The following is a 24,593-nucleotide window of genomic DNA, read 5'->3' on the forward strand; positions in this document are numbered from 1 at the left end:
TTAGCCTGTGGTAAATAAAATCCAAGCTGTTGATTTTTATTTGACTTTGGCATTTTTTTCTCAGCGTGTGGATCTACGGGCTTGTGATTTGTGACCTATTGGAGATCGACGCACCGGTTACTTCTGTTTTAGCGCAGTAAGAAAATATAGGCTGCGAGTATATTTCTAATAAAAAAAGGTAAATTGATAACTTACCTTTGATTTGTAAATGTCTAAAAAAAACGATCAAATGTACACATATCTGGTATTTTTGAATTCGGGACACTCAGAGCAATTCAAGACTAATGTATTTTTTACCTGTGGAACTAAAGCTGTCAACATCCTGCCATCTTGTATGACAAGTTACATGACAAGCTATGTCACTTAAACCTGCTTCACCATTGGTTGACACCCTTATGACTAATCGGTCTCTGTCAGACTTGGTTAGCAACCGCAGGCACACAGACAGACTGGTCACATCTGAACGAAACTGCGTCTGAAAAAGATTCAACATGTTCAATCTTCAAATCTGAAGCCATCCCGACTGAAATATGCGTAATCTTGATTTTAAGGGCACGCACACTGGTACGATTCATCCAGACTCTGTATGGCCAGTTGAGATGAGATGAGTCGGGACGGCTTGAGGTCAGGCTGTGTGCGGTGCGCTTAACACTTGGGTAACGTTTAAAATCTAAACTATTAATGCTCCTAATGTTAATGCTTTGGGCCAGTCCACGATTCCACTACTCAGCGCTGCAGCCACTAACCCGCTGATCTGAGAGGTTTGGATTTTGCCGTGCCATGGAGCTGCCTGGAAGATTGAATCAGCACTCCGGACTGCTGTTCTTTTGGAGATGAGCAATGCGCCACAGCAGTATAAATCATCATAAGCAGCAGTGTTATAAACATAACTAAACAACTGCAATATATATATATATATATATGAATCTGTGGTTGGAAATTCTGGCCTATGATTGGTTAAAGCCTCATCACAGGAGCAAATATATAATGAACTATTGCCCAAACATCCTTACACCACAGGGCAATAGTCTCCATCTGTCATGTGATTGGTTCACATCAGTGTCAGTCCCGCCCCTTTTCAAAGGAACACCCTTCTCCCGTGCACTCCTCCCAACAAGAGAAAATGGCAAAATGTGAAAAAAAACTACTGAATAGCAATTCTGAGACTTAACAGAAAATTAATTACAAAACATACTACAAAAGAAGGATGCTCCAAACACTAAAATGGTGATTAATATGTGACTGGCACCGTTTTCTGACACTCTGAAATTCAACTTGACGATGTAAAGAAATATGACAGGCATTATAGCCCTGTCAGTAACAATTGTCTTCCCTTGGGTCAATCATTTTCCACTACAGCCTTCCTCTTCAGTCCATATTTACTAATATATATTATAAATACACACACACACACAGTGCTCCCCCTTTATAAGGCAGCCCTTTATACTGTGGAACGGGTTATAAGGCGGTACAGTCATGGCTCCCATTTGCCCCATAATGCCATTACACTAAAACTAGTATTCTCGTTTATAAGGCAGAACACAAACAGCACGGTCTCTTAACTATGGCTCCTGACTACAGTGTTATAAAGGGGGAGCACTGTACCTACATGTGTGAAATGATTTACAATTCTAATTAACCATAAAAAAAAAACCATTACAGAAACTTCAGGCCTTAAAGGTTGTTACAAAAATAATAAATAAATAAATAAATAAATAAATAAATAGGTATTACAAAACATATATATATATATAACCTGATGGACTTGTATTTCCACTTTCAGTGCCTCCTGTAAAGTCTGAAGCTCCATCATTAATCTCTTCTCTCTGTATCTCAGTCCTGGGAGCTTTTGGCCTGTAAAAAAAAAAAACCCAAAAAAACAACTAATTTGTTGACTGTTATTTTCCATGGCTTGGTAAACTAATGTTACAAGAAAACTGTATTTTATGATTGTATTGAGAGGCAGCATATTGCGTATCCTCATATGCACAAATTCTCTAAGTAAATGTGTGCATGGGAGGGTGGCTGCAGGGGTAATACTCAATGCTTTTAAAACTGTTTGCAGGAGGCCTCATCTGGGGACCAGATGTGCAGGACTGAAATTAAACAGCTAGGTGGCCCTTTGCTTCTCACGTGCCTAGGTAATGGTAAACTGGGCTACAAAAAACACATCCCAAAATTGCACTGTCAATAATCGTGTACACTGGAAAATACACTGCAACAGTACGCTGACAGCAGGCTTACCATAAACCTCACATGCACATCTTTTTCTATACTACTGCTCTACTCAAACAAACCTACTGCACTCCAAGGGCAAAGGACTAGCAGGTGTTAATGTTTTAAACTTCATAGCCAAGATGTTGAAACAAACACTTGATCCTATTTCAAAAATATGTACTGCTTTGCCCAGTCTGTGTATTTCAATGTTATACAAATGCAGGGTTTTACCTATTCAACGACCGTTTAGAGATTTAAAAAACTGCTGCTTTTACCTATAAAACAGCAAAGTTCACTTATATTCTAGAAATGAAGCTGACCTTGTTTAGAATGAAACACTGAAGAACGGCCGAGTTTGAAAGTAACTTTTCTGTCTGTATCACTTTAACAAAGTTAATCTGGGGCCCGGCATACATGCCAGCTTCCAGCTTCACTGTGAGCTATCAGCTCAGCATTTGCCAATCCCTGCAATGACATGCACAAGCCTCTCACCAGAAAACTACACCGATTCTGGAATTGGGAAGGGCAATTACTTGAAAATACCTTGCTTTGTTTTTAGTTTTTTTTGTAAATGGGAAAATGTTTTGCATGGGGATTCAGATAAACAGTTAGTGAGGAAAAATAATAATAAAAAAGGCTAAGAAACAGCAGCATTGTTTAAAACAGGCTTTTTTTGTTCATTTTTTTTAATATGTAAAATGATAAACATTAGGCTTGATTTTCTAAGACACGTTGGCACAGCAATACAAAGAAACAGGGTATACAAGCATGCGTAACCCTTTAAAAAAGGTAATCAAAAACAGCACACTCCTTTCTTTTTAAATACACACATAATAAACAAATAAATAAAACACTCACCACCTGGCTGCACAAACTGGTCTCTTCTCACTCCAGCCCCCTGGAAACGAAAAAACAAAAGAGTTACAGGAACAATCACAAGTTACTGTCAAATTAAACCAGGGTGCCCAAAAATGATCAAACATCATGGAATGACAGAAGTGATCACGTGACAAAACAACCGTTCAGCCCTCCAGTTAAGCTTACCCCAAGTGCAACCTGCTGCATATGTTTGTCTGTCAGGTGTTTGTTTATGCCACATTTACATAGCAAAAGAATTCCATACACTGGAAGTAATTACAAAAAAAAGAAAAGGGGACCACTTAGCATACTGTGGGCTTTCTCTTGTCATAATTATGCTGTTTGCTTCAAAATCATTGAAACAGTAAAACGACTACTTGTAAACATTAATAACTTTCACCGGTTTTGAATTTTTTGACTATTTGGTAGCTTAAATAATATGAACATGCCATATTTTGAAAATAAAAACACTACGAAGGGCTGAATATAACAAATGATAACTAATGCAATTCATCATAGTTTTAAAGATATACAGCATGTGGCACTTACAGTATGCATGTCTGCTTGGTACTCTCTAAAAAAGATACACTGGTAACTATATTTTTACTAAACAGGAAATACAAAAAGACTAGGCGAGTTTTCAACTTTTCTGAAAGTGGGGGTCCTGCCAGTCCTTACTGGTGCTAAAAAAAATATTATGAAAAAATGTTATGTTTTCAAACAAAAAAATTACAAAGACAATATCATTTCTGACATATCAATACCAACAACCTTTCATACTCCTAAAACCAGAACGAAACCCTTCATATTTCTATGAGGACAAACTTGCTTAATGTCACTCCCTGTCAACTTCACTCGCTGAAACGCCCCAGACAGAATAGAATAGGACTCAATGATAGAAAGCGCCTGATAATATCACTTGGGTTAATATTATCACACTCCGGTTTAATTTAATCAGAATTTTTCAGTCATATTTGCACTTACACTTTGCCAAATAAAATATTACGTTTGTAAGTTGTAAGTTGCTGTGGACAGCTTGCGACTAATACCGTAGCACAATACACTGTAGCACACAGAACTCTTGTCATGCATAGATGTATTATTTCATTATTTGGCTGACGCCTTTATCTGAGGCAACTTCCAGGTGTTCTATACTTTCAGCATGTTATTTGGGTTTTTTTTTTTTTTACCATTACTATACTTGTAGTTCTATAGCAAAACAGGCCTTTTTGTTGTTAAAATGCTTCTGTTGCCTGGTTATTGTTTAACTCCAGATAAAGTCAACTGCTTGTTTTCCCATTTTTTGCTCATTCCGTTTAAAAATATGTTTAACAGGTTTTGACCTGGGGGACGCCCCTCAAAATAAGTTGTGTGACCCCAGGGATCCCGTTTAAATGAAATAGCTGAAACTGTATAAAAACTGTATACTAGAATGCTGGCACCGTATAACATAAGGGGGTGCCTACTGATAAAACCAGAATGAGCAAAATCTATACCAAAGTACCAAGTCCCACCAACTGAAGTTTATTTCTAACCCTAATTTACAATACAATCTACAGTATAGAGTATCCCATTATAGCCCAAGTTCGATCCCAGCCCAAGGCTTTGGTATAAACCAGTTCACATTTCTAAAACGCTACTTTGCAAAAGAGTAAGTAGTTATAGTAGTTATGCATTATAGCATCCAGGCTACTCAGAACAGGCAAACAATGCCCTCTGTACTCTACCATTAATGATCTGATCAGTGAACACACCTGCAGTATACTCTCCCTGATACTTTTAAATGGGAATGCAACTTTAAAACGAACAGGTACTACAAAAATCACAATTACTTTTTTTTTTTTCAAATTTATCATAAAGGTCCATCAAATCAAGACTTTTTTTTTTTTTTTTAAACCACGCAGGATGGACCAAATATCAGACATTTACTGAAAAGTTAAAAACTATGAACACTAAAAACACCTGTTTCTAGAATGTTGTGCGTAGATTTGTGTTCTATAAGAAACGGGATATAGTAAAAACACTAACAATTTGTGTTCTTTCAAATAAACTAACTGTATGGACTGATAAGACTTATTCGATCAGATTTATTTGTTCAAAAAAAATAAATGTATAGGCATGTGTAACATGAGTGAGGGGTGGGGGGGGAAATCAATAAGTAAAAAATAAACAAATAAATAAATAAATAAATTAAATTAAAGTGTATTGGTGTCCTTCACCATGTAAACACACACACACATATATATACACAAATCTATCTATATATCTATATATCTATATATATATATATATATATATACACCTTAAATAAATAATTTAAGTCAATGCCTTCATGCAAAGAGATTATTAAGTTGCACTACTAAAATCATCACAGCTCTGCCTCGTCTCAGTAAGCCGTCCGCCAATAGAATCGCACTTTCACAAACAAGTCCTGGAATAAAGAATACATTAACTTTGGTGGACAAGGAAGACGCATTTTCCGAAGAGGTGCGCCTCAAAAAATGTAAAGATACAAAGTAAATTTAAAAAGAGAAATTAATAACAGCAAGTATGTACCGCTAGCAAATAACATTACCACTAGCACTAATAACAATAATACGTATATTATGTCCCGTTACACAAAACTAAGGGCGCACGGAGCCCTATTTCTTTTTCGTATTATTATCATTATTATTATTATTATTATTATTATGGTCGATGAAAGAGAAATGAAGCTGGTCGAGTTAAGTTTGGAATGTGCCCTCCCTGCTGCACTACTCCTCGCTGTCCTCCAATAGCAGTGTACTTAGAAAATAACACAACTCCAGTCCTAGAATTAGGATAATGAACAAAAACAATGTGCCCCAAACCGCTCCCCCTCGCTCAAAACACCAACGCATCATTTGAAAAACACTAAAATAACTCTACAGTGTTTTAAAAGTTGCGGTGCGTATACAAATAAAAGTTATATATATATAAATATATATATATATGTATAAAAGCTCCGGGGCTGCACTTACCCTCCTTCTCTTTCACTCTTGAGCAGCACACAGTCAGCAGCTTCTCTCCTCACACACACAAATTATTTAAATAAATATTTACAGACACTCCAGTCTCTATCTGCCGTATCCTTACACGGATAGAAAATTTGAGCAGAAAAGGTTTAAATCGCCTCCATTGAGTTATAACTGCATTTTTTGTTTTATTTGATTTTTTTTAAATTTTCTCTAAAAAAGAGAGAAACTGAGATACAAAACAAGAACTCTTCTTCAATCTCATTCACCCCCGGCCTGAGCACACTGCTTATCAATCCGCGCAGGAAGAGGGAGCTTGAAGGGGGGCCGGGGAACTGAGGAGCAAATGCTAAAAAACGTATCGAGACCCGCTCAGATCGATTCAGCGACCTCGGAAACCCGTTAAAACGGGGAGGTTAGCGGCGGTACCCACAGAACCGCGATGTGAAATTCTGTTTGCGAGAGTGGACTACTTTGTGTGACGGTGCGGCGAATTTATTTCACTTTGCCTAAGGAACGGGGGTGCTACGACTCCCATTGCCTAGGGAAAAAACCCGGATGTAAACTCAGTGAAACTCATCTGGAGCGAAGTAACTCAGTGCAACTCAGTCTAGTGCAAAGAAATACGCGCAGCGGTCTATTGCTGTGTTGTACCGCTCGCTGCCGCGGCGACACAGCCAGTTATCACAGCACAAAGGGGTCCCTAGTCCTGCAAGAACCAAACAACTAATCGAGAAGAATAAACTTAATTACACGCGAAGTATTTGGGGAGAAGAACAAAGCTGGTGCACGTGCACAACAAAGGGAATAATTTAAGACAGGTATTACACAAGCCCGCATGACTAACCGCAGCTATGTTACCGTAATTCACTTTGATAAGTCGTGTGCTTTCCTTTATTTCTGAAATATTGATGAAGTAATGGCGCATCTATTCCCCCCCCCCCCCCCCCCCCCCCCCCCAAACACGTAGGCAGGTGTGTCTTTTCACGTTTTGATTACCATAAAGAATATTTCAATTTGTTTTGTTTAAAACTCTTTTGGAGGGAGAATTTTTTTCCCACAAATACACATTGCATCATTTCTATACAGCATATTAAACAAATAAATATAAACCCTGAGCTCAGTAATGTAGTATTTCTGCACACAAGTAAAGAAATATACTCTGGGTCAATGGCACCTGACATCTGCATGACTTTCAAAAGTGGCAATATCAGTGTTGTTTAAAACTTTATTATGACCACCAACCTTAGGTCAAAGACAAGACAGTCCTGTGTTGTTGGTTACCATGTTTGACCCTTTAAAATATGCACAATTAGATGAACTGACCTCTGACAGGGTTTAAAAATAGGACAGTCGGTGTGTTACCATTCTGTGGTTTCCATATATTGGTCACATACAATAAGTGCACTTGTCTCCCGTAACTGTGTAGCACATTTCCTAATTCTGCCTTGCTTTTCTTATTTAGTCCATTTTTAGTGTGTGGACACCATGACATGCTATAAAAGGGACTTTGTGTTGTTTGTCATAGATTGCCACTTCAATCTGGTTGATCACAGTAAAGAAGCACACTGGATCCCTATAGTAAAATGCCCTTTGTGGTTCCCAGGAGGGTCAATTTGTGGGCTGGATAACCCTCACCTTAGGTCAGCCAAGGTCGTGACATGGACTGACTTTCCCGTCAGTTTCAGTTTAAAAAATAACAGATAGTCCGGAACATCATTTTTAATTGAGGATATAGATCTCGTTCAACAAACCCGCAGCTATACACATGACAGCAGGACCCTCTCAAGCCAGAACCAACCAAATTTAGATCATTATCTGAATAGTTTGCAAGTGTAGACCTCACGACAATATGCATGTAATAAACCTTTAGAAGACAAAGGCTTGCAGCTTCACACAAAGGTGTGTTGAGGATAGATTTCTGTTATGGTTTCAATGTGATATTTACTGTATTACAGTATATACCGGATACCAAATTTAATAGGAATTCAATAGGAAAGCATATGCCATTAATATATAATTGCATCTGAATAGCTGACATTAATAAAGAAAGAATGTGCAGAATAATATTAATTTGATTATTTCTTTTTTATTTAAGTATTTATTTATTTATTTAAGTAGACAATATTTGCATGCCCTTTATTTGAATTATGCACTGAAAAAACAAAATGAAACTTATTACAACAGCTCAATAGTTCCAGTACCAAACTCGTTTTGTATCAATGAACATAATGAATAATGGGGGCCTGTTATTCATTTGCATATATAAACAAGATCAAATATGTTTGCTAATTAGTATTTACGCAAGTAAGAATTAAATTAATTGCCAAACTGGTTTATTAATTAGTTGAAGGGTCTCAATTCTCCCAGCCTGTTAGGGGTCTCCCTGATTCAATCTCATCCATCTCCCCGCCCCCTCCTCCTCCCGCAAGAAAAGCAGAGTGGCCCTCCTTCAAGGGAACAATAATAAGTCACACTTGCTATAGGGAAACAATATGTCAATGGCCCTGCTGCCACAGTCGTGTAGTGTTGTGTGGAGTGTGCTGGCAGTAGAATGGAGAATGCAATATTCTTGATTGGTTTAACAAGACAGATGTCAAATTAAATATCGTGGCACACTGCTGGCTATAATAACCGATTTATAAAAACTTAGAGGGTAAAATTAATGACCAAAAAATAAATAAAAAATAACTCCATCCACAACACAGAGAAAGCAGCCATTGCAGTTTGCATAGAACTGAATTAAACTCAATTTGAACCCAACTCCTTTACAATGGGGTAATGTTCTGCAACATATATTATGTGGGTAAACACAGTGTTTTATTACATGTCAGTTATTATATAAACAGTATGTATATATATGTATATATATATATATATATATATATATATATATATATATATATATATATATATATAACTCTTCTAGGTATCCGTATTCATGTTTTTTGTAATTGCTCTTATTTGAAAACATTCTCCTCCATTCATAGTACTTACTACATGCTCATACTGGACTTTACTCGTGTAAGCAAATATTTTTAATATAAATTAACTGCTCTGAGTCAAGCCCGCTCTTACATGTAATTATTTACTGTATTATCTACTGTTTTATGCTCTTATTTGAATTTGATCTTTTGCTACTGATTTTATTGTACTTATCTGTAATATGATACTCTGTAATGTGGTATTCTGAAATGCGATACTTTACAATGTGATATTTTGTAACGTGATACTTTGTACTGTGATATTTTGTAACAATTGTAAATCACCATGGATAAGAAATACATTATATATATACCCATTCATCTAAATGTATTTTTTTGTAAACAGGAACTCGCTGCAGATCTGTAGTGTTGTAAATTCTCATGGATTACAATTTGATTAGTGCTACTCCTATCATTTTTGTTTTGCTCTGAATTTCCAGGCATTTTGAAAGTAACCCGGGAAGGCCTATAACTAGAAAACGCACATTTCAGAAGCATTATAGACCATGCAGAAGTGGTATAGATCTGCTTAAGATTTGCCATCAATCAAATATGGAGAAGAAAAAAAAAAACATCTGAATTCTCTGGCTAGGGTCTCTTGTTTTATAGTCTCCTTCAAGCAGTTTTCAATAATGGTATAGTCCTGCAGTTTGAAAACACCAGAAGCCTATCTGAAAACATTGTAGACTCTTTTGAACTCTGTTTATAGCTCTATTCACAGCTACTGTACATGTTCTATTACAGTGCATCCACACATAGTTTCACATATACAGAGCATCTGTTTTTCACAGTGCACTGTTCTTTCATTACATTTGCTGATCATCTCTTCTTTAATTATCTGGTTACCTGAAGCAAGGCTTAACTGGACCTCTGGAGTTTATCCTCATGACAGTATTTTACTGGTTTCTGCAGAGCGTTTCTGTAAGCAGTGATGGTTAGTGACCTTTCTGTGTTTCATTTATACTTTCTAGCTAGAACATTTTGGCAGTAAAATTAAATGTACCTGACCCTGCATTCTCTCTGTCTATTGCACACATTTCTGTTTTCCAAAAATATCTTGCCTTAGATGAACTGTAGGGATGGGTGTAGTACCAGATATTTTCCACATATGAGAGGTGGTGATCTAACGTTTACTGTATTATCATCTACTGGAGAACTTTTTACGATACAAGAATACTTTGCCAAACACTGCGGGCTAGCCTGTATATACAGTGCCTTGCGAAAGTATTCGGCCCCCTTGAACTTTGCGACCTTTTGCCACATTTCAGGCTTCAAACATAAAGATATGAAACTGTAATTTTTTGTGAAGAATCAACAACAAGTGGGACACAATCATGAAGTGGAACGAAATTTATTGGATATTTCAAACTTTTTTAACAAATAAAAAACTGAAAAATTGGGCGTGCAAAATTATTCAGCCCCTTTACTTTCAGTGCAGCAAACTCTCTCCAGAAGTTCAGTGAGGATCTCTGAATGATCCAATGTTGACCCAAATGACTAATGATGATAAATAGAATCCACCTGTGTGTAATCAAGTCTCCGTATAAATGCACCTGCACTGTGATAGTCTCAGAGGTCCGTTTAAAGCGCAGAGAGCATCATGAAGAACAAGGAACACACCAGGCAGGTCCGAGATACTGTTGTGGAGAAGTTTAAAGCCGGATTTGGATACAAAAAGATTTCCCAAGCTTTAAACATCCCAAGGAGCACTGTGCAAGCGATAATATTGAAATGGAAGGAGTATCAGACCACTGCAAATCTACCAAGACCTGGCCGTCCCTCTAAACTTTCAGCTCATACAAGGAGAAGACTGATCAGAGATGCAGCCAAGAGGCCCATGATCACTCTGGATGAACTGCAGAGATCTACAGCTGAGGTGGGAGACTCTGTCCATAGGACAACAATCAGTCGTATACTGCACAAATCTGGCCTTTATGGAAGAGTGGCAAGAAGAAAGCCATTTCTTAAAGATATCCATAAAAAGTGTTGTTTACAGTTTGCCACAAGCCACCTGGGAGACACACCAAACATGTGGAAGAAGGTGCTCTGGTCAGATGAAACCAAAATCGAACTTTTTGGCAACAATGCAAAACGTTATGTTTGGCGTAAAAGCAACACAGCTCATCACCCTGAACACACCATCCCCACTGTCAAACATGGTGGTGGCAGCATCATGGTTTGGGCCTGCTTTTCTTCAGCAGGGACAGGGAAGATGGTTGAAATTGATGGGAAGATGGATGGAGCCAAATACAGGACCATTCTGGAAGAAAACCTGATGGAGTCTGCAAAAGACCTGAGACTGGGACGGAGATTTGTCTTCCAACAAGACAATGATCCAAAACATAAAGCAAAATCTACAATGGAATGGTTCACAAATAAACATATCCAGGTGTTAGAATGGCCAAGTCAAAGTCCAGACCTGAATCCAATCGAGAATCTGTGGAAAGAACTGAAAACTGCTGTTCACAAATGCTCTCCATCCAACCTCACTGAGCTCGAGCTGTTTTGCAAGGAGGAATGGGCAAAAATTTCAGTCTCTCGATGTGCAAAACTGATAGAGACATACGCCAAGCGACTTACAGCTGTAATCGCAGCAAAAGGTGGCGCTACAAAGTATTAACTTAAGGGGGCTGAATAATTTTGCACGCCCAATTTTTCAGTTTTTTATTTGTTAAAAAAGTTTGAAATATCCAATAAATTTAGTTCCACTTCATGATTGTGTCCCACTTGTTGTTGATTCTTCACAAAAAATTACAGTTTCATATCTTTATGTTTGAAGCCTGAAATGTGGCAAAAGGTCGCAAAGTTCAAGGGGGCCGAATACTTTCGCAAGGCACTGTATTTACTGACAATGTAGTTAGAATAAAAAGACAATCATTGCTTCTTAACTGTATCTGTGACATCAGGTGATTTCCCACAGTGAGAGATACATACATACATACATACATACATACATACATACATACATACATACATACATACATACATACATACAATCAGATACATAAAAAAGCTAGTGTATCTTGTTGTGTTGTTTCTTGTTCTTTCCTGCACTTTGTATTTCTAGGAATAACATCAACACACCATAGAGCTACAGATCCCACAGCCTGCCAGCATTGTTAAATATGAGAAGAATGGATCTCTCTCTCTCTCTCTCTCTCTCTCTCTCTCTCTCTCTCTCTCTCTCTCTCTCTCTCTCTCTCTCTCTCTCTCTCTCTCTCTCTCTCTCTCTCTCTCTTTCTTTCTCTCTGGGTAAGGGTCATTCATTCCCCTAGACTGGAATATAATGAGGCCCCTCTGCTAGCCTGGATGCAATCTGGACAGTCGTTGGCCTTGCTGCTTGGGTTTGTCAGTTTTGTTTTGTTGTGTCCTCAATGCAATTTAATTCAAGTAAGCAAACTAGACAAGATGGCCCATGGCAACTAGAAAAAAAATCTTTAATAGACCGAAATAGAAAGCAAGGCTAAATGTAATGCTGCTTGAATGTAGTCTTTATACACATTTACCCCGAGACACATAACACATTATAATAATACACTTTCAAAAGGGAATTTTCTGACAGGAAAATGAAATTGTTCTGTCCTTTTCAGAGAATTTGCCTTTGTTGTTGCACTTGCTATTATTTTGATTTCTATGTATGTGTTAGGGTTAGGATTAGGGTTAGGATTAGGGTTAGAGTTAGGGTTGGGGTTAGGATTAGGATTAGAGGTCGGGTTTAAGGCTAGGTTTAGGATTAGAGTTAGGATATCTCCTTTCCTGTATTCTACCTTGAAGTATGACCTCATCTTTGGGATCCAGAGGGGCAGAGACACCCTGTGCTGTACAGTAGATGCAGCCCAGCCATTCCATGACTTCTCATCTGTCATCGTGTTTGATTTAATCTCTTTTGCTAACCTTATCTCTTTTGAGGGTAGTTCTGATTGCCTCATTTTTCTATCTGCCACGCTCCCCGCTCGTTTAATTGCACCGCTACGCTCCTAGGCTCTTCAGAGCGCTCTGTGACGAGACAGAGAACTCTGCTTCTTGAAATTATATAGGAACTATATTTAGGCTCTCTCAGCTAGTGTGGACTTCCTTGTTTGTGTCGAATAGATGAACTTCAAAGCTAAGTGCCTGTTCTGCACACTAAAAAACCAAAAACCTCTTCACAAAAAAAGAAGATAAAATCATATGTGGAAAAAGGCCCTATCACTCCTTTTTAGATCTTCTATTTATATTCCCTTTTTTCTTTTCTTTTTTTTTTTTACAAGAAAATCAAGTGAAATGCACAGTGCTTCTTTGTGGTTTTTCTGTCTGTCTTACACATCAAAAAGCTGTAACATATTGTAAACAAAGAAGTGAGAGCAGGACATAAGCAGAGATGTATACAGACAGCCCTTCTATGCTGGTGCTCTTATACAGGTTTGAATACAGTACATTCATTGTTACTATGGTTCTTCAAAGCCTGTTCAGCACGAAGCATTTTGTGACATTTGTACTGCGATGATAATTTGTTGTACACATCTAATGAAATCATTTACCGGAGCTAGAAGAAGTGTGTGACCTTAATCCAATTTAAAAACTAGACACCGTACCCACACGCAATGCAGCGTCTGACTGCTGCTTCAATGAATGACACACACTGTGAGTTACAGGTCTGACCCTTCGTTCAGCTGGAGATATAGAAAGTGACAATGGTGTAATGTGCTCTAAGCGATGGCAGGTATACAGAACATTTGAAAAATGTCAGTAATAAATCCAAAGCAGGATGATCTAGCACAAGTAGGCTAAAGCCATTGATCAATTTCTTTGTCGGAAGCATTTGCTCTGTATTCATAAAGTTGCTTTCCACTTTGTGGGTGGAAATGTTTATAGTCTTACAGTATCTACTCAGAGCATAATACAACTGCTGTGCAAAAGTCTTAGACATGTTGCATTTTTCAACTCTGATGCATTATGAGCATCAACAATTTACTCAAAGCCTCCACTAGTGTTTTCTACCATTATAACAACCTTGACTTGCATAAAGAAAGAAAAACATTGAGTGAAATCGCTCGCATCACTCGATTTTCAAGGTGTGGTATCCAAAGCATAATCAACAAGTACAGAGAAACATCATCTATAATTGACAAACCCAGGGCTGGAAGACCCAAGAAAGCTGTCTAACAACGATGAGCGATACTTGAAGATAATATCCTTAAGGAATAGAAAGAAGACAAACGTTGAATTGACAACAGAACTGGCAGAAGGCACAGGTGTTATTATTATTATTATTATTATTATTATTATTATTATTATTATTATTATTATTATTATTATTATTATTATTATCATTTTGAATAATAATAGTAGTAGTAGTGGTATGTTATTTTTTCTTTATTATTGTTATACTGGTTACTGTATTTAATTACTATTGAGGAATTTATTCTGTCCAGAAGAAGAAAGCTGTAATAGATTTAACTCAGGCCTATCTGTTTTATTACACTTTCCTCACTCGACATCAAGTTTTTCGTGCAGCTGGAGGGCTTGCTGTGAATGTTATTCTTTGCCCCCCAGATTACTAGATCATCAGTACTGAAACTGAATATTAATTTCTAAGGTTCACCTATAGGTGGCAGCCTAACCCTTTAAACTGTACGAGCAGATGCTGAGAATAAACTCACAGCTCAGGTCTCTTGTTTTTTCCCCCATAAAATCATTTTGGTTACATTTAATAACCTAGTTCCAGGAACGTACCGGGGGAAGTGTTTTTCTTTACCGTACAGATACTGTAGAAATTCAAACAATAGCCAAAACTAATTGGATTCATTTACGGTAATAACTCCTGGTTTGATTCACGGAAATTGATCTTAAAACAACACCGTGAGGCTTTTTTTTCAATTACAATGCAGTCAGTGAAACTTTGAATTTTATAACAAATAAAAATAACACGCTGTTCACCTGTCTATCTCTATAGGCTATTGGCTTTACACTGCCTGAGTTGTACACCTAGAGCATCCACAAGGGGGCACTCATACAATGCATTCAATTCATTGAATTGCACCAGAGTGTAAAAGTAGATTTATTGAGACTATAATGTCCCATTTACTTACAAATGTAATATGGACCTGCAGTGACTTTGAATCTTTATATATATATATATATATCTACTGCTGTATTTATAGTCCAGCAAAGGCAGTGAATACACATTGAATAATGAAAATGTACTCCAGTGGATTTAGCCAATGGCAGATTGTTTCTGATCTTTTAACTTGTGGTTGAGATATTCTTGCACAACAAACATGTTATTTTTCACCATGAAATCTCATTAAAAGTGGCCTATAATGTATTCCTTTGCAAATCACACTGCTAGAAAACAGTGCTAGATTGACAAAGTGTTGTATACGGAAAACCACTAAAGAATGTAATGGAAACAAATATTTATATTTAATAGGGTTTGAAGCCTTTACATAACTATTATTATATAGCGGTATCATATGATTCATTTTTGTCTTTTTCATAGAAAAGCAGAATTTTCCACTTACTGGAAATATTCTGAAGGGGCAGGATTTCTTTGGACGTTGGCAACAATGCAAAACATTTAGAGTAGGAAAGAAGGAAAAAAAAAAAAAAAATTTTTTGAGAACACATTAAGAGATTTCTGAAATTCCAGGCTTATGGTATTTCAGAAGAGCTTTGCGTATGGAAATTGACTTCCGACATTCCACAAACTAACATTTTATTGACCTTTTACAACCCTGCCCCCCCACCCCCACACACAAACCATTTATTTTGCAATTTTAAGAGAGTCATTTTAGTTCTTAGCAAAACACATGCAGTGGACTGCAGTGTCTATTACTGATACCACTGGATTTCAAAATATAGTGAGGTACCATTCTACCAACAGCCATGCAGTTTCCATTGCCCAGCCATTCCTCAGTGCAGACCCAAGGAATCACTGGAGATCACTGGCTAATATATATTCATCTATATCTCTATTAGATTTTGGCCACATTTTATTTTTGATATTTTTAAAGAAATGTGTTTGAGGAAGTATGTATCCAAGTAATGGCCCATCAATCAAGGCCCAGCCACATTCTCACATGGCTGCCAGAAACCAATCTGCATGCAGGGGCAGGGATTTTCTGTCCTTATTCCTGTTCAATTTAAATTAAATAAAACAGCAATGTGACTGGAGAAACCTCACCCAGCCACATCTATCATTTTCAGGTTCAGTCATTACATCTTGGTGATTTTTTAACTCAGAAACTTAAAGCAACTCTGTGCATTGAAATGGCTCTCAAACATGTCCTCTCTCTAAGTTGAGCCAGCAAGCCAGAGTGTAACCCTTAACCTGTCCCCCTGAAAAAGTAAATCTTACATCTACTGGGGGCAGTGTTGCAGACCGGAGACCAGAGGAATTGTATTGAAAATGTGTTCCTGGCCTCGAAACTCCAAAAACATATTTTTTTTCTCTAGTTTTTAATTGATTGTAAAACTTTCTAAACTTTAAATTCTGCCCTCTGCTTTTGAAAGAGTAGAGCTTGAAAAAAAAAATAGTCGTCATAATAAGGGAAAGCCTTACCCCTCTGCATCATTAAGCAGGACGGCAATAAAAAGCTGTGGCTGCAAGTCGACAGTCTGGAGATCTCATGACAGCTCTGGCATGTGTTTTCCCTATTAGAGCAGGCTGGAATGGATGAGAAGCTCCCTCTGTATTGTATTGACACCTTATGGGTGATTTAAGCACAGTGTATGAATTCTTATTGCAGGCCAGTCTGCATTCTTCCTTGATGAGATTCTGGAAGGACTTGCTTGCAAACAGTTCTGAGGGGATTCCATTTGAATCAAGCTCAGTGCTTTGACTTCATCTCAAGTTTCATTACAATTAGATGCACAGAGGAGTTTTTCCTGACAATACATCCACAGGTTCAATGTTGCAGCTGGCTGTTGAGATTTCTTAAAAGTCTTTAAGTGGGAAACTTGATTACTGTAAGAGTAACTGGAGAAGCAATTATCTTTCTTGTTTTGTTTTTGTTAAATTATGGTTACCCTTCAAATTGGTTCATTTTAAGGTAAGAGATTTGGCATAACTTTCACACCTCCCTGATCATTATGTGATCAAAGTTTTTGTTACTGCCAGTAAGTCGATCAATTGCTCCACAAAATATTAAACTGTATATATGGTACAACATACTAGGGCTGTGGTGTGAAGGTTGTAAGACAAGAGCCGAAACTAACAAAACTTTATAATGGTTTCTAAAAGTACTGTGTGTTCACAAAATACAGTCATCCTTGCCCATGAATATACTATGCATTTACAACATGTTCCCCAGGGATTTATCGTCCTGTGTTTTACCATGCTTTTACTGTGCTTTACTACACTTCACTATACTTTTAAAACCGTTTACCACAGTACACTTTTCTACTAGAGAACAATGACTGTTTATCAAGCGCAGCCTTCTCTACCGCCACAGCTCCTTGTTCTGCACAGGGCAGGGCAGACTATGAGCATGCAACGAGTTGGTAACTGTGCAGGGAATTATAACCAGGGTCTCCTGGCCTTCGCTAATTAACTCTAACCACTAGGACACAATGAACCTTGCATCTGAATCTTTTTTTCTCAGTCCAGATTTTTTTATTTACTCATTTTTCTTTTTCCATTTTTTTCCCTAGACACATGACTCATAATGTCAGACAATCTGCTTGGCTGATTGAGGAGTCCTTGCCTAGATTTGCACTGGATTGTCACCAGAGTGGTAATCTACCGAGGTCAAACTTAGGTTTCAAGCTATAGCTGGCAGTATTTATATGACTGCTTGGTATTTACTATTCACCCTCCAAATCTGTGTTACACGGCAAACCAACAGAGAAAATAAAGGAGTCTTTTGTACTTTACCAGAATTTTTACATGAGCATCAGCATTGATGATGCAAAAAAAAAAAAAAAACCCAGGACACAACCTTGGTGTCCTCATAGCTAGTTACTGCCATGCTTGTCATATCAGACACTATACCCCGTAGAATACTGTGTACAGCTCTAAAATGGGTCCCTCGGAAATATCATAGTACAATGATTATACTGTAGTGTCGCTTAATTATCACTTTACTGGTAGTAGACATTGTTTATTCATTAGCAACTTTTGTAATGTTTTGTAAAATCAGGGACTATTATTAGTCAAAATAATGTTAACTTACTGTTTAATGCACATCCTTGATGTTTTTTGTTTTTTTTCCAACTCTGTGTAATAGGCATGAAGACAAAATAAAAACCCTCATAAAAGGTAATTATGCGATGCTGATATTCAAATAAAAGTGAGCGTCAAACATGAAGTAAAAAGTAAAGAAATATATATTTTACACATTATTTGTTCAACTGTTTTTACACTTGATCCTCTCAGCCAGTCAGGTGCCATAAATTCATTATCCCACATTAGATAACTGCAAAGCCTAAAATTCTCTCCCTATTTAAATTGTAAAACGATTGGCTCCATACTGAACAAACTAAAACACATTTATAATAATATTACATTATTTAAAAAATAAAACGACAACGGTTGACTCCAGCATATCTGGCGGAATCCCCTTGGAAGAATGGCTTGCTGAACCAAATAATGCAAACATAAATGCCATTCATTTAAAAGAATCCCATTGAAGAAAAACACTCTGGTGACTTATTTATTGGTACAAGGGGAAAGGCCTGGAGTTCAGCCAATCACAAGTCTGTAACCACAAACATGGCTCTTATTATGTAACAGCTGTAGGTGCCCAGTAGAAGAGGTTATGTAAGGTTGAAATGCTGAACAGTGAAAATCACTTTGTAGAAATAAAACTACACACACACAGACACACACACTCTTACACTTACAGTACACTGCTGGAGCTCGGTATATTATTAAACACTCCCCCTCTAAACAATGGTATGTCCAGTTTAAAAAGAGCTCTTCAATTGCATGTTGAGTTTCCTGATTTCACTTTTCTTTAAATCTGATGCAATAGTCTGAAAGGATTTCTCCAGGCCTCGGGTGCCACACTCCACTCACTCTGGACTGCGGACTTATGTTCTCCAGATGTGAGTCTGGCCCTGTCTCAAGGGTATGTGAGTTCAATTAGCTATTCCTCTGGCACTGCGGCTGGATCTCTGACCCCGACGAGGTAGAAACAGCTTGCAGAATGGATGCATTGAGCTGGTATCTCAGATCTCTTCTCCTCACCCGGAAAGAAAAAAAGAAAAGAAGAAAAAAGAGGTCTTTTCACAGCCTTGCTTTGCCGGCTACAATGTTATTATTATTATTATTATTATTATTATTATTATTATTATTATTATTATTATTATTATTATTATTAATACTGTATTTGGCCTTATATTGAGTTGATACTACAGCTATGGCCAAAAGTGTTTTGCTTCATAAAGTTGAATGAAACCTGCTGAATAATGTTACGTTAACATATTGAATTACATAAACAAGCTGTTTTTCCTTCTTTATGCAAGTCAAGGTTGTTATAATAGTAGAAAACACTAGTGGAGGCTTTGAGTAAATTGTTGATGCTCATAATGCATCAGAGTTGAAAAATGCAACATGTCTGAGCCTTTTTGCACAGCAGTGTGTGTGTGTGTGTGTGTATATATATATATATATATATATATATATATATATATATATATATATATATATATATACTGTATATAAATTTAGTTATTTAATCAAGGAGTCATTGTGTTAAGCTCTGAGTAGATACTGGAATATATATATATATATATATATATATATATATATATATATATATATATATATATATATATATAAAAACAAGCCCATATATCATATCAGCCAAAAGTCATCTTACCAATGACTTCACAAGCTGGCAGGTAGCCACTGATAACAAAATGCTCTGAGGACAGCATTGAAATCAGCTTTCAATTACAATTTCTTATGCCTCCATCAGCTATCCTGAAATTAGAAGTCCTGGTAGCTGTATGGAAGCAGTCTATAATTACAAACAGCCTTTCCCAAAGCAAGAAAAATCCAGATTGTCTTGCACTTTAGGAGAGAAAGGGTTAAAACAGACATGCTAAGGTTAAACCTCGAGCAAATGTATCCCAAAGTGGAAGAGCTTTTGTACAGATGTCTTGAGTAAAAGCAGTTTGGCAAAGCAAAGGCCTGCAGTCACATGTCTGCTGCTTTTGAATTGAAACATATTTTAGGAGTTTATCATTGAGATCCGCATCCATGCTTAGCTTTCTCTTTTGGATAAAGCACAGTGCTGTAAATATAGCTGTTCTCACCCATGACACAAACAAATGCTCTGTGCATGTTAAGTTAGCAAATAAACATTCTTGATAATGTTTAAATTTATACTGGATTAATAAAGACAGATGATTTAAGTGCATCCAAACTCTATAAATGTATGAAGTTTGGAAACAAACACGGAATCACAACCCATTAAAACACGCTTCCCTGTTCGTGTGTTTCTGTTTTTAATTAATTTGTTTTCGATACTCTCTTGAAATACGCCCTCGACGGCAAAGGGATCAGAATGGGGTTCAGATTCAAATAAAAACACTCTGAAACCCACTGAATGGAAAGCTTGTAAAAATAACTTTTTACTAAAAAACAACCCCATACGAGAGAAGAAATGGCTTGTTTATGAGGGTTTGATTTGATGATACTGTAATCTTGGCACTGTGAAACCAGTAGAATCTTTATGGGTTATTAACAGCACATCCTGACTTAAACATGAGAAAACGGATCAGATTTTTTATAGATTGTAGCACACTCACAATTCCCATAAAAAATATAACTAGTGTGTAATGATATTGCATTATATAGTCCACAAACATTTTTATAAATCGGCCAGAATTACTAACAGTTAACCTGAATGGGTCGCCGTGACAAGGTATCCTGTCACGTGTGTGTGGGTAACCATGGGAATTGGAGTTGAAATGTCGCTCAGGCGCGCAGGATTTATTAACACAAAAGAACATAAAGTAAACAAACAGGTCATTTGACGCTACCAAGGATGGTAGCACACAGAGGACACATACAGCAGGCTGTACAAAAGGCAAAATACACACAGTACAAAAACTACAAATACAAGGTGCCACACAGGGGAGCGTCCCACTCCAGGAACCTGCTACACTACGTAACCCTCGCTATATATGACTTGGGATCACTATCCACTAAACTGACCTACTTATGAGCCGGTATTCATGCAACGACTCCTGCTGCTTCATACGGCCTTGGCTGGGCATTGCCTTCACAAGTACCGTGTTGCAGTTTCAGGGTTGCAAAGCTGTCGTTCCTGCAGTGGGGACGCTCTCCTCCTGAGTATACGCAGCTCCCTTCTGTAGCATGGTGGTGCAATCACCCAGAGCGAGCTCCATCGGAAGTTTTTATGCTGACAGACACTCAGTCGAGACCCGCCCACCTGCTGATTGAGGACCAGCACAGCCAATCACATGCTGCCCTTCCTCTCAACCAGGCCTAGCAGGCAGCAAGTCTCAATCGAGTGCCTGTCTGTAAACAATAATTTAATCGCACACAACAACTCCAAAAAGCACGCAAAACAAACCCGTTTCCCCATATTAATTACCAACACTAAATTCCCCATGTGCAGGGCAATCGTTCTGCCACAGTCACCTGTTTGCAATGCTCAAGAAGTAAAACACTAACGTGAACTACTGGCCCCTGAAGGCCAAGAGCCAGTACTGCAGGTGTCCACTTTGAACTCACCAGCTGACTTGCCAGTCAGGTCTGCTATAGAGCAAAATCTCTTGCAACCGCTGACTGCAACCTGAACCACCAGTGTGGACCTCCGGGTGCGGCCAGGCAGAGACCAAATTACTAAAATATGCTAGAACAATGCCATGTATAGTGTTGTGAGCCAAAAGCAATGCTTCAAAACCAATCTGGTTACAGTATACTTAACTGATAAACATCAATAAAACATCCCTGAAACAAACAAATGAAAGCAGTGTTTATCCTACACTGAGACACCCCCACATTCATGGTGCTATTTACAGTATTTTTTTTCCTGTCTACAAAAAGCCTGAACAGCTGAAAAATTAAAAAGACACAGCAAATAAACATGCACAAACAGAAGAGCATTTACGAATGAGAGGAAGCCATTAGGTCCATCTAAGTTCCAGTTCCTAGCTGCTGATTCATCCTCAAACTTTGTCAAGTCAAGTCTTAAAGATTCCAGTGATTCAGCATCAGCAACGTGGCTTGGTAACCTCATTCCACACCCTCACCCCTGACTCAAAAAGCACACACAAAGAAATTACCAAAACTGAAATAAAATAAAACTAAAGCCCTTATATGTAGTTTTAAGTTGTTTAGAATTTATTTTAGAATTGTAATTCATGTTTTTTAGATTTATTAAAAAAAAACACAGGAGAATGACTAACAGGGCCAGACATTGAGAATAATGAAATTGACTCGTGGGCAAATAATTAAAAACAGTTCTTTGTTCCTAATAAAGAGATCCGCTGCTGAATATGGACAAATCAGTGTGTTAAAAAACGTTATTCTATAACCCCCTGCTGCACATCCCTTCCAATCTGACTGCCAGCCTGAATGCCTCCCTGGATCCACTGAGATGTGATTCATGCTCAGCTGGGATTTAATCCCACAGCCCTGTGTAAGTAGGACCGGGGCAAACCACTGTACCACTGCTTATCACAGACACTCGTCTTTTCATTCAGTGTAATTACTGATATCCCGGGTAAAACAGAATTATCCTGCCTCCACGCCCTGCAGTTTGCTTCCTAACACAAGGAGATGACTGGCCCTGAGGCTTTCTATAAATGCTGCTTTTATTACTGGTTTAAGTTTCGGATGTAATTGTGGGCCCTCAGCTCGGCTTACAGGATATAAATAGAGCTCTGTGGAATGATAGCAAGCCATTGAGGATATAAATATGATTGGCAAAAAAAAAAAAAACCCAAAAAAACGAAAAAATAAAATAAAAAAGCATAATAATAAAGTACAATACAAAAGAAAGATATTCAACAGAACTGACTCCTACGGGGGGGGGGACATGAGACAAAAAAATATATATCGTGTGTGCACGACTTACTGCCTCATGCGCACAAGATATATATATATTTTTCTCTCATGTCCCCTCCCGGGCTCCATAGACGCCTGTAGGATGTTTGATATAAAATAGAAGATTTAGGGCTTGCATAATTAGAGGTTCCAAAATCTGCAAAAATCTGCAAGTAAACCAAGCTCCTGTTGCACATTCTCAAATTAGTGATTCATTTATACTTTCCCATCACTAGCACAGACCCTTTTCGGAAAAGACTAGTTATCTATCCCCTCCTTTCCTATTTGCAGTTACCAATCCAGCCCCTCTGACTTATAATATGTGATGAATGGTAAAGGAATCTATACTTTTGTCATGGGGTAACACTACATTACGTGTCTCTAATTACTGTGTATTTACATAGTAATTATTTATTCAATGCATGTGTACTTATACACAATTACAATATTATTATGCATAGTTACAATGTACTTAATGTCGACAACTTTTGGCACTTTATATGTAAGTACACAATTGTATCAGAAATGGGTTAGGATTAGGGTTATATCGTGCAAAAAGATGTACACATTAAGTACATTGTAACTGTGCATAATAACATTGTAATTATGTGTAAGTACACATGCATGAACTAAGTAACTATGCTGTAAATACAAAGTAATTAGAGACACTTAAAGTAAAGTGATGCCCATCATGGAGATTTTTTCTTCTAGTACTTTAGATTACAGGAAGTTATTAAAATGTAACTGCATGGCTATTCATGCTCTGTATGCTAAAAAGTGCTTCATGTGTTTTTCAGATGGAAGTGGAAAAATATTTATATGTTAATCAGGGTCTAGAAAATACTGTCTTCCAGTTTGAAAACAAAGACAGTGCAGTGATGAAATTCCAAACGAGTGAATTAGTTGCTTACAAAGGGGATGGATGATTTATGTATCTCTCTGTGAGTCGAGGTGTTAAGTGACTCTGAATATTTATCAACGCAGCGCTGCCTTTTCGCTAATGAACAAGAATAGCACAGAATTTATTTTTTTGATATATTAGAAGGTGATAGGTGGAACCATTTTGTTAGAATTACACTCTCATCCATTAATTCAAAGGCTCAATCGGAATTAAAAAAAATAAATGAAGTCAAGTAGACAAACGTACCCCACCAATTAAAAACTGTACTAATTAAGAAGTGAATGTGGTTCCTTCCCAAAAGGAATATAAAAACATCCTCACATACAGAGTACACTGAAGCAGGCACAGGTTGAAACGTTTGTCTGTGTGACTTGGTTGTTATAGTTTCACCTAGGAACCACCCTCTGTTTTGAGGTGAGGAGGGTATATTCAAACACCGATTTCAGTAACCAATGAATAAACAGAATTGGTAAGGGCATTCTGGGATGTAAAGAGTTACAGGGCGCATGACGTGACTCAGATGAGAGATAGACATGGCAGTAGAGCTTCCAATTAGTTTCTCAGCATGTTACAAGTGCATATCACTGTCACATCAAACAAGAACATAAACTACAATGAAAAGGTCACCAACT

General features: G+C 37.5%; 1 protein-coding gene across 6 annotated transcripts in view; it reads right to left on the reverse strand.

Moving 5' to 3' along the window:
* LOC117434473 (PHD finger protein 21A-like) overlaps nucleotides 1–6,796 on the reverse strand; it is a 59,875-nt gene extending 53,079 nt beyond the window's left edge. The window contains exons 1-3 of one of the 6 annotated variants that reach the window (XM_059003142.1): nucleotides 6,075–6,796; nucleotides 3,076–3,115; nucleotides 1,757–1,854 (exon numbers count right to left, since the gene is read on the reverse strand). In XM_059003142.1, the coding sequence (XP_058859125.1) occupies nucleotides 1,757–1,813 (57 nt within the window). In that variant the 5' untranslated portion in view covers nucleotides 1,814–1,854; nucleotides 3,076–3,115; nucleotides 6,075–6,796. Of the gene's footprint in view, nucleotides 1–1,756; nucleotides 1,855–3,075; nucleotides 3,116–5,377; nucleotides 5,625–6,074 lie in introns of those variants that run through there. The other 5 variants (XM_059003144.1, XM_034906868.2, XM_059003146.1 and 2 more) reach the window with 5 other exon arrangements.
* Between the last annotated feature and the right edge of the window lie 17,797 nt (nucleotides 6,797–24,593).

This window comes from Acipenser ruthenus, chromosome 28, assembly GCF_902713425.1.
Source record: "Acipenser ruthenus chromosome 28, fAciRut3.2 maternal haplotype, whole genome shotgun sequence".
Classification (NCBI taxonomy): Eukaryota; Metazoa; Chordata; class Actinopteri; order Acipenseriformes; family Acipenseridae; genus Acipenser; species Acipenser ruthenus.